Source organism: Grammomys surdaster, unplaced genomic scaffold (assembly GCF_004785775.1).
Source record: "Grammomys surdaster isolate TR1022 unplaced genomic scaffold, NIH_TR_1.0 211, whole genome shotgun sequence".
NCBI classification, from domain to species: Eukaryota; Metazoa; Chordata; class Mammalia; order Rodentia; family Muridae; genus Grammomys; species Grammomys surdaster.
Window position 1 is genome coordinate 7,300,057 of NW_021604656.1, and position 13,209 is coordinate 7,313,265.

The 13,209-nt window shown below is 44.4% G+C and overlaps 1 protein-coding gene across 4 annotated transcripts in view; it reads right to left on the reverse strand.

Moving 5' to 3' along the window:
• The window catches only part of Kif27 (kinesin family member 27), a 74,775-nt gene extending 63,295 nt beyond the window's left edge, over positions 1-11,480 (reverse strand). For 3 of the 4 annotated variants that reach the window (XM_028772081.1, XM_028772082.1, XM_028772083.1), the window contains exons 1-3: positions 7,624-7,921; positions 2,699-2,899; positions 928-1,886 (exon numbers count right to left, since the gene is read on the reverse strand). In XM_028772081.1, the coding sequence (XP_028627914.1) occupies positions 928-1,886; positions 2,699-2,899; positions 7,624-7,921 (1,458 nt within the window). Of the gene's footprint in view, positions 1-927; positions 1,887-2,698; positions 2,900-7,623; positions 8,008-11,424 lie in introns of those variants that run through there. The other variant, XM_028772080.1, reaches the window with a different exon arrangement.
• Positions 11,481-13,209: the final 1,729 nt, after the last annotated feature.

Below are 13,209 nucleotides of genomic sequence, written 5' to 3' on the forward strand. Positions count from 1 at the left end.
TAGATCTCACTGCACAGACTAGGCTGGCCTAGATCTCACTGCATAGATAAGGCTGGCCTACATCTCACTGTTTAGACCAGGATGTCCTAGATCTCACTGTATAGATCAAACTGGCCTATATCCCACTGCATAGACCAGGCTAGCTTAGATCTTACAGAAGTTGACCAGCTTCTTCTGCCTCCTTAGTTGTAAGATTAAAGAAATGTACCAACACACCACCTAATGTTTCTATAATTCTTTTTTTTTTTTTACAGCAAACAGAACCATTCATTAATCAAATCTTAGATAACAGGAAACAATCATGACCAATTACATTTCTGGTTAATCAATATGTTTCTATAATTCTTAAAAGAGAAAACTGCTCTCAAAAGCTGTCCTTTGACCTCTGCAAACACATGCCTGTACTTCTCACATGCCATTCACACTCCACACACACAGATGTAAATAAACATTTTTAAAAAATTTATAAGTATGGAAATCCCAAAATAACTTTTAGAATTTACTTGTCCAAATGAACGTAGTCCTTAAACAAGTCCTATCTATGAACCAGGTATGAAAGCTCACACCCATAACTCCAACACTTAGGAAGCAGAAGCAAGAGGACTGCCCCAAGTTCAAGGCCAGCCTGGGCACATAATGAGTTCCAGACCAGCCTAAACAATAGAATAAGATCTTATTTCAAAGAAGACAAAATAGGTCGGGGATGTCTCAGAAAGCAGAGTACTTTCCTAGTGTATGAAGGCTGTGTGCTTAATCCCATTGTCAACAGAGTGGGATGGGGGTTCTTAGTCAGGTGGGAGCATACCCTCCTACAGACCCAACACACAAGAAACAAAGGGAAGAGTCCAGGCCAGCCTGGCTGGTCTACACACTGAGTTTCAGCCTAGTTATATAAAATGCAATAATTAATTAGCAATGTCTAAGTACCTGGTATTTCTTAAGTTCTCTCTTCAGCTGGAGCACTGTCACATGCTGGGGTCCTTCTTCCAGGTTCCCAATGCTCTGGTTTCCTGGCAACGGGGTGAGGACAGCCTTCCTGACCTCCTGAGTTCTGCTAAACCACTCCTGTAGCTTGTGCTGCTGTTTCTGGTTTAGCCTGACAGCGTCTTTTAAGTCCACCAGGAAGGCGAATGCTTGCTCTATGCAGTCCTGGTACCCCAGACATTCCTCCTGGAGCTGAGCTACTTGTTCCTCCAGAAAATGGATTCGATTCTGGTCAGGAACATTCTCTGAAGAGGTCTGGCTAGTTTGGCTGATACTGGCCTGATGGCTCTGCAAAGCTTCTCGAAGCAGCTTGATCTCAAACTCCATTTCATCCATTCGGTCTGCCTGGGGGCTGAAGTTTAAAGTAGGTTTGTTTCTAATGTTCCGCGCTCTGTTGGCATATTTGAGAGAATTTAAGGACTCATCAAAATCCGAGGAGGACGGGCTGACACACGTGATCATGACAGTCTTGGCACTGCCTCCCAGGGAGTCTTTCAGAAGCCGGGTAATCTTAGCATCCCTGTATGGAATGTGAGAGCTCTTCCTGCGTGGGTCCCCAAGGGCACTGATTACGTTTCCTAGAGCAAGCAGCCCACTGTTGATCTGAATGGACTCTTTGAATCGTTCGCCAGTATTCCCGGTCTTGGTCACTCTTTCTGATCCAGCCAAATCCACAAAGTGGAACTTGGAGACAATATGCCGATGTGAGTACCACTCTCCACCTTCAGCTGCCTCTGCATTTTTCTCAACTTGGCACACACTTATTGTGAAAATGGCGTGGGATCTACTGGAGTGCTCGTTCATCTGGGTGGTGCCTGTGTGCCTAGCCGCGTTCCCTACCTGCAGGAGACTCATCACATCCTCCACGCTCTCTACTTGGCACTCCTTGGCCCCAACAATCACTTCAAACAGAAAGTTTTAAAACCAAATTTTCATCAAAATCCAGTACAATTAAATTAGTCATACAACAGTTACCCTTTGCTAAGCAACCCAAAAAAGATAACCTCTTTTTTAAAAGCAATAATGTTTCAAATAATAGTAACATCAGTGAAATTCACTGAATAATTTCAGAAAAACTCCAAAAGAAATTATTTTTAAAAATAGGACTTAAATTTAAATACTCTAAAAGATGTATTTTATTTGTTAAGATCCAATTCTTGATTTTGGTCAAACATCGTAATGAATTCTTTAGAATGAATGACATCTAAAACCTCTAGGGTTCGAGTTACAGAGCTCAGAGGGAGAGTGTCTACAAAGAGAATGTGAGGCCTTGGGCTCAAGCTCCAGAATCAAGAAAAACAAAAGAAACAAAACAGAAAGGACACTTTGTTTCCGTATTTTGATTTGTAATTATTCTAAGAAAACAGGAGCCAAGCCTGGTGTCACAAACCTGTGATCCAATCTACTCATGAGGCTGAGGCAGAAGGGTTAAAAGTTCAAGGCCAGCCTGGGCAGAGTGCAGTCAAGGCCAGTACGGGCAATCTATAATGAGACTCTGTCTCAAGATCTTTTAAAATTAAAAACAAACAGGAAGCTGTGTGCTGGATTTGGTGGCACAGCACTTTCTTAGCACTGGATGGATTTCCAGCATGGCAAACAAGAATATGAACACAAAGTAAAACCAAATTCATCGTGCAGGCTTTTTATTCTTGGCATCCTGACAGTTCCCTAGTGGTTAATGAAGGCACTCTACAGTTTCACGGAACTACTTCACCTGTGTTCCCCTTCTCATCTTCTCGGATGTGAAGGTCCTTCATGGATGTCTCCAACTCTAGAAGATCTCTTAGGTCTTCCTTATACACTTCTATATATGACACCTTGATTTTAAAGTCAATGTTAGGATTTTCAGAGATGCTCTGAAATATTTCTTGGATAGCTCGAGGAATGATACCCTTTTGACCCTCCACAACTGATGCTGAAAATTCAGAAATAGAAAGCATATCTGAGTCTTGAAATAAACAAAGGCTACAATCTGGAATTTAGGCTTAATATATTTCTCTTACATTTCTATTATAAGAATTGTAAAATTGGACAGGTATGGTGGCACATACGTCTAACATTCAAGAGACAGAGGCAGCCTGGCTGGTCTACATACTGAGTTCCAACCAGGGTTGCATAGCAAGACAGAATCTCCAAAAATATATTATTATTTGAACTTAGCCAGGGCTAGACCACACAGCTATAAAATCCAGAGGCAACAGGCTGGGAGCATTGTTCACCAGGTGAGACCTCTCACTGCCCAGACATAAGGACCTGAGGTGAGAACTCCAGCACCCATGTAAAAAGCCAGGCATGGCACAAGGGCATCTGTAACTCCAGAGGGAAAGCCAGGAGCATCCTGGGTTGGATGGTCACCAGCCCACTAGCTCCAGATTCAGGGAGAGACCGTGTCTCCGTGGAACAGAGTTGAGAGTGATACTGCAGAGCATCTGACACCCTCCTCCAGCCTCTGCATGTGCTTGCACAGGCATGAAAACATACACGTGTGAGGGCACTTACTATGCATGCACCATGCACATAGTCCACATGTATTCCTTATGCAGAATTTATCCATTTAACAAATATGTAATTGTAGTTTTTACTACATATAATGCAACCTTTTAGGGCTCTGGCACAATCAACAAAATAAAGGGAAAATTCCCCAATGTTGTAGAATTCTACAGAGAAAAAGGCAGTAATACTAGATTAAAAAAAAACCTGTAAATTATATGGTATATTTAAATGCTGGTCACACATGGTGGTAGATACCTAAAATTCCACTGGGGTACTGAGATATGAGGGCTAAGAATTCATAGCCAACCTGGACAGAGCAAGGCTATCTCAAAAACCAACGCAGATGTACCCAAATAAGCAAACAGAGTGTGGAGAGTGGGGTAAAGTGTGTGTGAGGCTGGGACTCCAAGTTCAAATACGAAGGCCATGGGCAGGACTTGAGAGTGGAAGAACACATGTTGCAGCACTAGCTGATATGACTGAAACAAGATCAAAGGTCAGCACAGCCAGGATTGGGTGCAAGGACAGACCACGAGATGAGGTCAAAGCGGTGGCACACTCCAAACCACGGAAGCCCTGGTAGATGGCTGTCCATTTGGATTCCTGGTGGCTGAGGTCAGAGCCACAAGGAGAGAGCAGTCACACGTTCTGAAACTGTGCAGAAACAGCCCTCACTACTGTCTTCTGCTAAAGTGTGAGTGGAGAGAGCGCTTCAGAGGCTCCTGTAGAGATCTGGTAGGTAATTGGGGAGTTAGAAGATAAATTTAACAGGTCCTGATAGGGTATCAGGACAGAACCTGCATTTATGTTGAAAAGCCATTAAGGCTTTCTGTCAACTGCATGTGACATCACACACCTATAACCGTACAGTTTAGGAGCTGAAACAGGATTATTAAGAGTTTGAGGCCAGCCAAAGCTACAAAGTAAGGCCTATCCTGCAGGGGTGGGGGAGTTGGGGCAAAAGGATGGAGGAGGTGCAGAGATGGCTCATTGGTTAAAAGCATTTGCTGCTCTTCCAAAGGACCCAGGTTCAGCTGCCAGCACCCAGATGATGGTTCATTTGTAACTCTAATCTCAGGGGTCTCCACTGCCACCAAGCATACATGTACACACACATACATGTAGACAAAACATTCATACACATAAAAATAATCTTTTTAAACCAGTCTGAAAAGTTTCTAACAGACTGGATGTGACACATGAGAGAAAGCACTGGTCAAGATGACTGCAAGGTTTGCTCAGAGTCACTGCAGTTGCCATTGGTTCTAGTGGGATGGAGGAAAAGACAGTACATGTTTCTAACCTATCAAGACAATCAGGGAGCTGAATCTGCGTCCTCAAAGCTTTAACAGTTATCTGGATTGAGGGGAAATAACATGAAGCCATCTGTGTACAGACAGCGTGTAATGGAACAAACCTAGTTGTGACCACTAAGGACAAGATTTCTTAAAAGACAAACGTGTCTGGGGAGAGGTAACACTGGAGCTCCAGAGCACCTGAGGAGGGACCCGTATCATAGGAGAAGGAGCAAGACTGTGGTCAGTCACTGGACACCCTGTGGAGAATGTGCTGACAGGTCCAGTGAGGTAAGATGTCAGAACTGACCACTGCACTTAGCAGAGTGATGCCTTTAGGATTAATCCCAACAGATCAACCTCGATGGCTGTACATGTCAGAATAGATGACTCTAAGACAGAGTGGGGGAGGGGAAGGACACAGTCCCAGAGGACAGTTTTGGATCCCGATGCACATGAATTTAAACATCAGTTTTAAGGGGCTGGGGCTGCAGTTCCCTGGAGAGTGTTAGCTGATATGCATGGAGCTCGGGATCCGAGCCCCAGCACCACACAGATTAGACACAGTGGTGCCCGGCTGCACCTCGGCACCAGGAGGCAGGGCAGGAGGATCGAAAGTACAAAGTCATCCTTAGTGTTCAAGGCCAGCTTGTTGATTATACCAAAAAACCAAACCAAACTGAACACCTCTGATTCCCGAAAGTTGTCTTCTGACCCCATTCATATGTCATGGCATGCACCCCCAGTAACAAATAAATAAAATTTAAAGATATATAGGCATAAGTTTTTTTTTTAACTCTTAGAGACTGTATCATAGAGACTGTTCCTTAGAAACAATGGCTTGAGTGAACAGAGTACAGGCTCAGAAAGTATCTTCCTCAGCTATACAACACACAGGCATTAATATCTACAATATACAAAAAGCTTCAAAAATGATCTCATCAATGAATGGATTAATGAACAGAATAGACAGTTCTCAAAAGAAGTCCCTGCTGAACCAGCAGTCATCAAGACAACAAACGCTGGCAAGGATGCAGACAACACGGACCTGTACCTGTTGGTGGGATGCAAACTAGTCCAAGCATCATGGAGATCAGAAAAATGCAAGGCCCTTGAGAAGCAAACCAGACCTATCACATGACTCAGCCATACCACCTCTGGGTATTTGACACATAGATTCCAAGTCAACATAGTCCAGAGACTCTTGTACGTGGGTCACTGCAGCATTATTTATAATAGCTAAGCTATGGAATCAACCCAGGTATCCATCAATAGGGGAAAGAATAACAAACATGTGGTTTATACATACAGTGTCATATATGTATAGAAGACATGAAAGGAGAAGTGAAACTGTCTAAGGACTAAGAGCACCGATAAGAAGGGAGAGGAACGAGAGAGGAAGGTAGAGGAGTGTTGGAAGGATACACTCAAATTACATTATATACCTGCAAGAAAAGAACCTTCTATCCCAGCACAATAAATAACAGGAAAAAGAAACACAATGGCCAATAAATACTTGAAAAAATATCTAACATCTTTAGCCATTGATGAAATGCAAATAAAAACTTCCTGAGCAGGTGTGCTGTTGTACAACCTGTAGTCCCAGTACTCAAGAGGCAGAGGCAGAAGGATCTCTTTGAGTCAGAAGCCAGCTAGGGTTATACAGTGAAAGACTACCTTTAAAAATGCGAGGGTTGGAGACGACTTAGTAGTTAAGAGCATTTACTGGTACTGCAAAAGATTCAGGTTTGATTCACAGAATCTACATGGCACTCACACTCCAGTTTCAGAGGATGCCCTCTTTTTGGCCTTCATGGGCTCTACAGACATGTGGGGCACATGCAAGCACAAATACACACACACACACACACACACACACACACACAAGAAATAAAATTAATTACAAATTTCTTTTCAAAATTGAGACTCCATTTCATCCCAGTCAGAATGTCACAATCAAGAAACAGATGACACGCCAGGCGGTGGTGGCGCACGCCTTTAATCCCAGCACTTGGGAGGCAGAGGCAGGCAGATTTCTGAGTTCGAGGCTAGCCTGGTCTACAGAGTGAGTTCCAGGACAGCCAGGGCTACACAGAGAAACCCTGTCTCGAAAAACCCAAAAAAAAAAAAAAAAAAAAGAAAAAAGAAAAGAAACAGATGACAGGGTAGAGAGTTGGCTCAGTGGTTAGTAGCACTGCTGCTTTCCAGAGGACCTGAGTCTGACTGTCAGCACCCAGTGGCAAGTCCCTGAAACTCCAGGTTCTGGAGTTGAGAACTAATGTAACAGAACATGTAGTAAGAAGCAGTAGCTGTGGGAATGACTAAAGAAGAACCGGCTCAGCTGGAGACGATATTGGCACAAGAGAGGGTAGTGAGGAGGGCCCTCGTCTGAGGAAAACATTAAGGACATATGCGTATGAAGAGGTCATGAGGAAACCTATTACTTTTATGTTAACCTCAAAAATTAACTTAAAAAGGCAATGGCAGGGGAGGGCCTAGTGCCACATACCTGTAAACCCAACTCTAATGAGGGCTGAGGTGGAAGAATCCTAATTTCAAGGACGACCTGGACTACAGAGTAAATTTAAGGCCAGCATAGGTAACTGAGTGACTCTTTCCCTTGAAACAAAAAAAGTAAAAAGAAGGCTGGTGACGTAGCTCAGTATTATGGTGCGTAGCCAGCAGCCTAGTTCTATTTCCAGTACCATAAAAACGCAAACAGATGGCTCTACACCAGTGTCTGTCCCAGCTAAATCGGGAGGCAAGACAAAACCAACAGACTGGCGCTCCATCAGAAAAGAAATGAAGTCTTGACTCATGCTATACAACACTGAGAGTTTGAAAATCTTACCAACATGGCCTCCTCCAATGGTGTATGTTTTCCCAGATCCAGTTTGTCCATACGCAAAGACAGTTGCGTTATAGCCCTCGATGAGCGACAGCACTAGGGGCTTTATGCATGTGTTATAAACTTCATCTTGAGTGGAATTTTTGCCAAAAACAAAATCAAAAGTAAAAACTCTATCTCTCCCAATGATAATCTGCTGGGTGTTTGGAATATCCCTCACACAAACTTGATAATTATGTAGAACTTCTTTGCAAAGCAGAGGTCTAATTCGGACAGCGACTTTTATAGGTATTTCTTCCATGGCAGCTTGGATTTTACTGAATAGATTATGTACTTAGTGTTCAAGAACAGTGTGAGAAACATCCATTTTACGTAAGATCTGGACTCCTGCATATCAAAATAAAAGATATAGTTTAATTACTGGTTCCATTAATGCAGTAAAAACCATTCATGTTTCAAAGCAATGTCATTTAGAATAGATTCTTTACCAGTACAAATTAATTATATTACAGAATTAATGCTTACACAACTTAATGATGAAAAGATTCAGCATTTAGGTTTGCTTCAAAATAGTTGAGGGGACTAGAGACCATGAATTGGTTAATTATAAAGTTAGGGAATAAAAACATAGGATTCCTCTGTACATCCAGAGTGTGATGTTTCCTAGTTCATTAATCTAAATAATGAACAATTACAGAGTTTGGAGAGCCAGGTGAGGAAATAACTCAAGAGTTATAAACACGTTAAAAGGAAACTTTTAGGAAGGCGTTGAGCTGGCTCAGTGGTTAAGAGCACTGGCTGTTCTTCCAGAGGCCCTGGTTTAATTCCCTGCACCCACACTCCTCAGTTTCTGCACACACATGGTACACATAAACTTATGCAGGCACATACATAATACATAAAGAAATTTTAGCCAGGCGGGTCTCAGAGTTTGAGGCCAGCCTCGTCTACATGGTGAGTTCCAGGATAGCAAGAGCTACATAGAGAAACCCTGTCTTGAAAAACAGAAAAAAGAAAGGAAGGAAGGAAGGAAGGGAGGAAGGAAGGAAGGAAGAAAGAAAGGAAGGAGGAAAGAGGAAAGAAAGACAAAGAAAACTTATAAATAAAATTTAAAGTAATTATTTGTATTATATTTGAAGGTATTAAAAAATAGCATTTTGTCTCTAAAAAATCAGAATTAAAGGATGAAATTTCTGTGTCAGTATAATTTAAAACAATTAGTTCAAAAGCAATCAAAACTACAGGCTACAGAAATGGTTTGGGAGGTAGAGCATTCCCCACACAAGCCATGGAAAGCATGGTAAGGTGGAAAGAGAAGAATGCCTCCACAGAGTAGTGCTCTGGTATCCACACATGCTCCATCACCCACTCCCCAGGCCAATGCATGCAGTTAACTTTGAAAAATCAACACGAACAGGCAAATGGTGTTTTCCACTTGTAAACATTGCCTTAGCTTCTTTTCCTGCAGTGTGATTACAACTGCCCAACAAAAGCAACTTAAAGTTGCAGTCTATCGTGGCAAGAAGTCCAGGCAGCAGTGTCTTCACATTGAGCATGTTCTAGCCACAGCCGGAGGAAAGCCACTGACTCCGACATTTACATAGGCCAGGGTTCCCAAAACTGAGGTGGGGTCTCCTGGGACAGCAACATGGTTCCGTTTGTAAAGGCACTTGCCATCAAGCCTGACAACCTGAGTTTGATCCCTCAATCCACATGGTGGAACAACAGACTTCCACAGATGTCCTCTGACCTCCATAAATGTGTACACACACACACAGTGTAAAAATATATATATAAAAACATACTAAGATAACTATTCCTTACACCAACTACCATAAGATAATCATCTACAGGCACCCCAGAGGCCCAAAGGTCTAGATTCTGGCATTGTGCCATGGTCACACATATTTGGCTCCAGAACAAACTATTTCTTATTCCTTCTTGAGATGACAAGTGTTTTGTATCAATATTTTTGGATGATCTCCTTTCACACAAGGAGTCACCCACCCAGTTTGGCCCTGGTACCTCTTATGCCCGCTGTTCTCACAGTACCTCCTCAAGTGGGTATCAGTGAGTCCTTTCTGAGGCTCAGGCCTCCCTTGGTTTGGTCAGTGGTGCACTGGTTTATTCTGGGCTGGCTGTTTAGACTTTTCTGGTTTCCAGAGCACTGTTATGACCATGGTGAAAACAGCCAGTAGGACAGGGAGGATTCTTTGGAAAAGTGGTTCTTAAGATTATCACCAATCTAGAATGCACTGGACAGCAAATAACACTTCCTGAACTACTTGGTATGAAAATATGCACTTTGGTTTTATACAGTTTCTCACTCTGGTTTGAAACTTAGAGCAATCCTGCTGCCTCCACCTCTCCAGCACTGCCATTACAGGTGTGAGCTTCCACACCTAACAACTGTGGAAATGTAACCATGATAAATCAATATTCACTAACCTTAAAACAAACAAACAAACAAACAAACAAACAAAACCTCAGTTACACTAACAATGAACAGTCAGAAAAGGCTCACAACAAAACTCTTGTATGTCACAGTACTAAAATCTCAGGTCCCTTGGGCTTTAATATCCCAGAGTCAGCAAACTATCTTTAAAGAGAGTGGGGAGGGGTGACATGGATAGACACACATAGCTTGGCAGTTTCAATAATTCTTATCAAATCTTCAATAACAACAACAAAATACTCGTATGTATCATAAACCATAAACCCTTACATCCTAAAGCACTCTTTAAAAAAAAAACTCTGGGCCAATGAGATAGGTCAGGGGCAAAGGCACTTGTGACCACGCTCCTGACAACCTGGACTCAACCTCTGTAACCCACATAGTACAGGTAAAGAACTGACAGTTGTAAGCTGTTGTCTGATCTCCATGTGTTCACACTCATACACACATAAAGAGTCTTATTAAAAAGGTTATGTTAAGCTGAACCTAACTTCATTGGATAAATTTGCTAATTTAAAAATAGCAACTGGCCCGGGGGTGGTGATTGCGCGCCTTTAAATCTAGCACTCAGGTGGCAAGAGGCAGGAGGATCTCTCTGAGTTCTAACTGGAGTATTTTCACTTCATTAGTTTTTGTGGGGGTAATGTTGACATAGACAGTGTGGCCATACAAGCAGTTAGAATTCGCCTACTGTAATCATAAAAAGTAATATAAGTGCATAAATATATGGCTCATAAAGAATATTCAGTCCATTGTTTAAAGCCTGTATGTGACAGTTACTCTTCAGATTCAATTTGGTCCCGTGTACTGTCAGATATAAACTTTTTTTAAAAAAAAGATCAGTAGGGAAATTTGATTGGCTGGTAATAGTTTGGGGACACATTTTTAAAATGTGACCAAATGCAAGGTAAGCATTGGGCGTCCTGTCTTGTCATTTGCTAGGAATGGGGTCTTCAACTACCGGCTTCCCGGGACGTGGGGAGAGCGTAGAAGTTGTGATCCGCGGGCTGTCAGTTCTCTCCTGAGAAGTGTCCCGGCAGATAACGATGCTCGAAGCATCTCACGACTGCATAACAGAGCCCAAGTGTGAGCCGGGAAACGGGGAAACAGACCCGGGCGGGCGACCGGCACCGACCCTCCGCGCCTCGCCGCACCGAGGCTTCCCTCGCGAGGGCAGGCTCACGGCGGCGCCCTCCTCACGCCGCAGCCGCGCGCCCCGCCGCCCTCCGGCCCGCGCCCAGGCCCCCGCTGCTACCTCAGTACGCCCCGCTCGGTCCGCGACCCTCAGCGGGGCCGCCGCAGGCCGGGTGTCGCCGGCTTCGCGCCCGTCGGGCCCGCGGCGCACCGACCGGCTCGGGACAGCCCAGGTCTTCGCAGGCGAGCGCCCCACGCCGCGGCCTTCCTCCGCCCTCCGCGCCCACGCCTTTTGTTGTCACCAGTTCTCACGGCAACGGCGCAGCACGCCTCCCGCCGCCCCTCCGCGACCCCGCCCCCGCTGGCTCCGCCCCAAGCCGTCCCCGCCCTACGTAAGGCCAGGTTCACGCAAAACCTGCCAGCAGTCTCCGCCCCCACACGCCCCGCCCCAAGGCTCCGCCCCGCGGCCGCCCTTCCTGGGAGTACCCGGGCCGAGCCTCTACTGCAGGCTCCTTCTCTGAGCATCCCAGGAAACACACACAGGATGTGCGACAGGTTGAGTTTCGGTACTATCTCAGGCAATGCGGCTTTGAGACAAGTTCTTACGTAGCGCAGGCTACTTGAGTGTCTCTAATCCTCCTGTCGTGCCGTTGCTTCTCTGGAGTCTTAGGTCCCTAGGCGCCTGCCACCACACTGCTTAATATGGTGCAGGAAACTGAAACTAAGGCCTGTTGTACATAATGATACCTTCTCAGAAATAAAAAGGGATGTGGGCCGGACAAAGGCTTTCAACTTTGGCCTGTTCCGTTAACAGAGATAAATTTGAAAACACAACATAGTGGCTCAAGCCTGAGACAGTATGGGGGAACAAAAAACCTGCCATATGTATAACTACATAAATGAAGACATATGTTTCATGAAACGCTTGTTAGCTCTAATCTTATTCTAGTCTAACTTTTCTTAATGTTGACCACAACCCCTAAATCGATTTCACTGGCACAAAGGGGTGTACTATAGGGATTGGGCGTGCATCTAGAATGCACAAGGCACAGAGTTCACTTGCCAGGACAACCTCAGACAACCAACTTTATAACTCAGTAATAGACTGCAACCTGAAGTTTAGCGTACTTTGGTCTTCAGTGAAAACCTAGCTGAAAACGGATCATATAGGACATTTCTACACAACAGCCAGTGCTGCTGTACCTGGCTGATTAGGGCTGATACTGTTGTGATGTAGTTTGCTCCTGTATTCACTAGCCACTGTGTCGTGCTGCCTGACCACAGCTCAAAGCAGCCGTGGCCCCAAGTGGCTAGGGACTGAAACCTGTAAAACCTCAAGCCAATGGAAACTCCTCTTTCTATGGGTCCCTGTGAGTTATTTATCTTAGGCTTGTCATTGTTAGTGTTCTATTGCTGTGAAGAGACACTTCGGCTAGTGCAGTTGTAAAAGAAAGTACTCAGCTGGAGGCTTACCTACACTTTCAGGGGGTTACCCTGTTACCATCAAATCAAGCAGCAAGGTGTCAGGCAGGCATGGCAGTGGAGCCGGGGAGTCACACACGTGATCCACGACTTCCAGGCAGAGAAGATGAGACTGGACCTTATAGTGAACAGAATGTGCTTGTGCTCACAAACAAGCACTGGAGAAGTCAGGAAAGACACTCACAGGCATCCTTCAAAGGAAAGAGATGCTTAACCTGTCTGCCCTCTGGAATGCTGGGAATTCGTGTAGCTTACAGCTTAGTGGTCCTTTCCTGTATGGTGAGCCAGGCTATGCCCATATCTTCCAAAATTGGTGTTTTTCTTATCCCAGACCCCTTCTCCCTAAAACTTTGAGCATCACATACTTCTCTAGGCCTTAACATCCATCCTTATGAGTGATGGCACTTGTCCTTTACAACAGCCTAAGTGAATGTTATCTTAGGACCATTACAATCCTGACACCCACAGCCACAATGTTTACTTCAGTCTCCTTGGACCAGTGGTTCTCAACCTGTGGA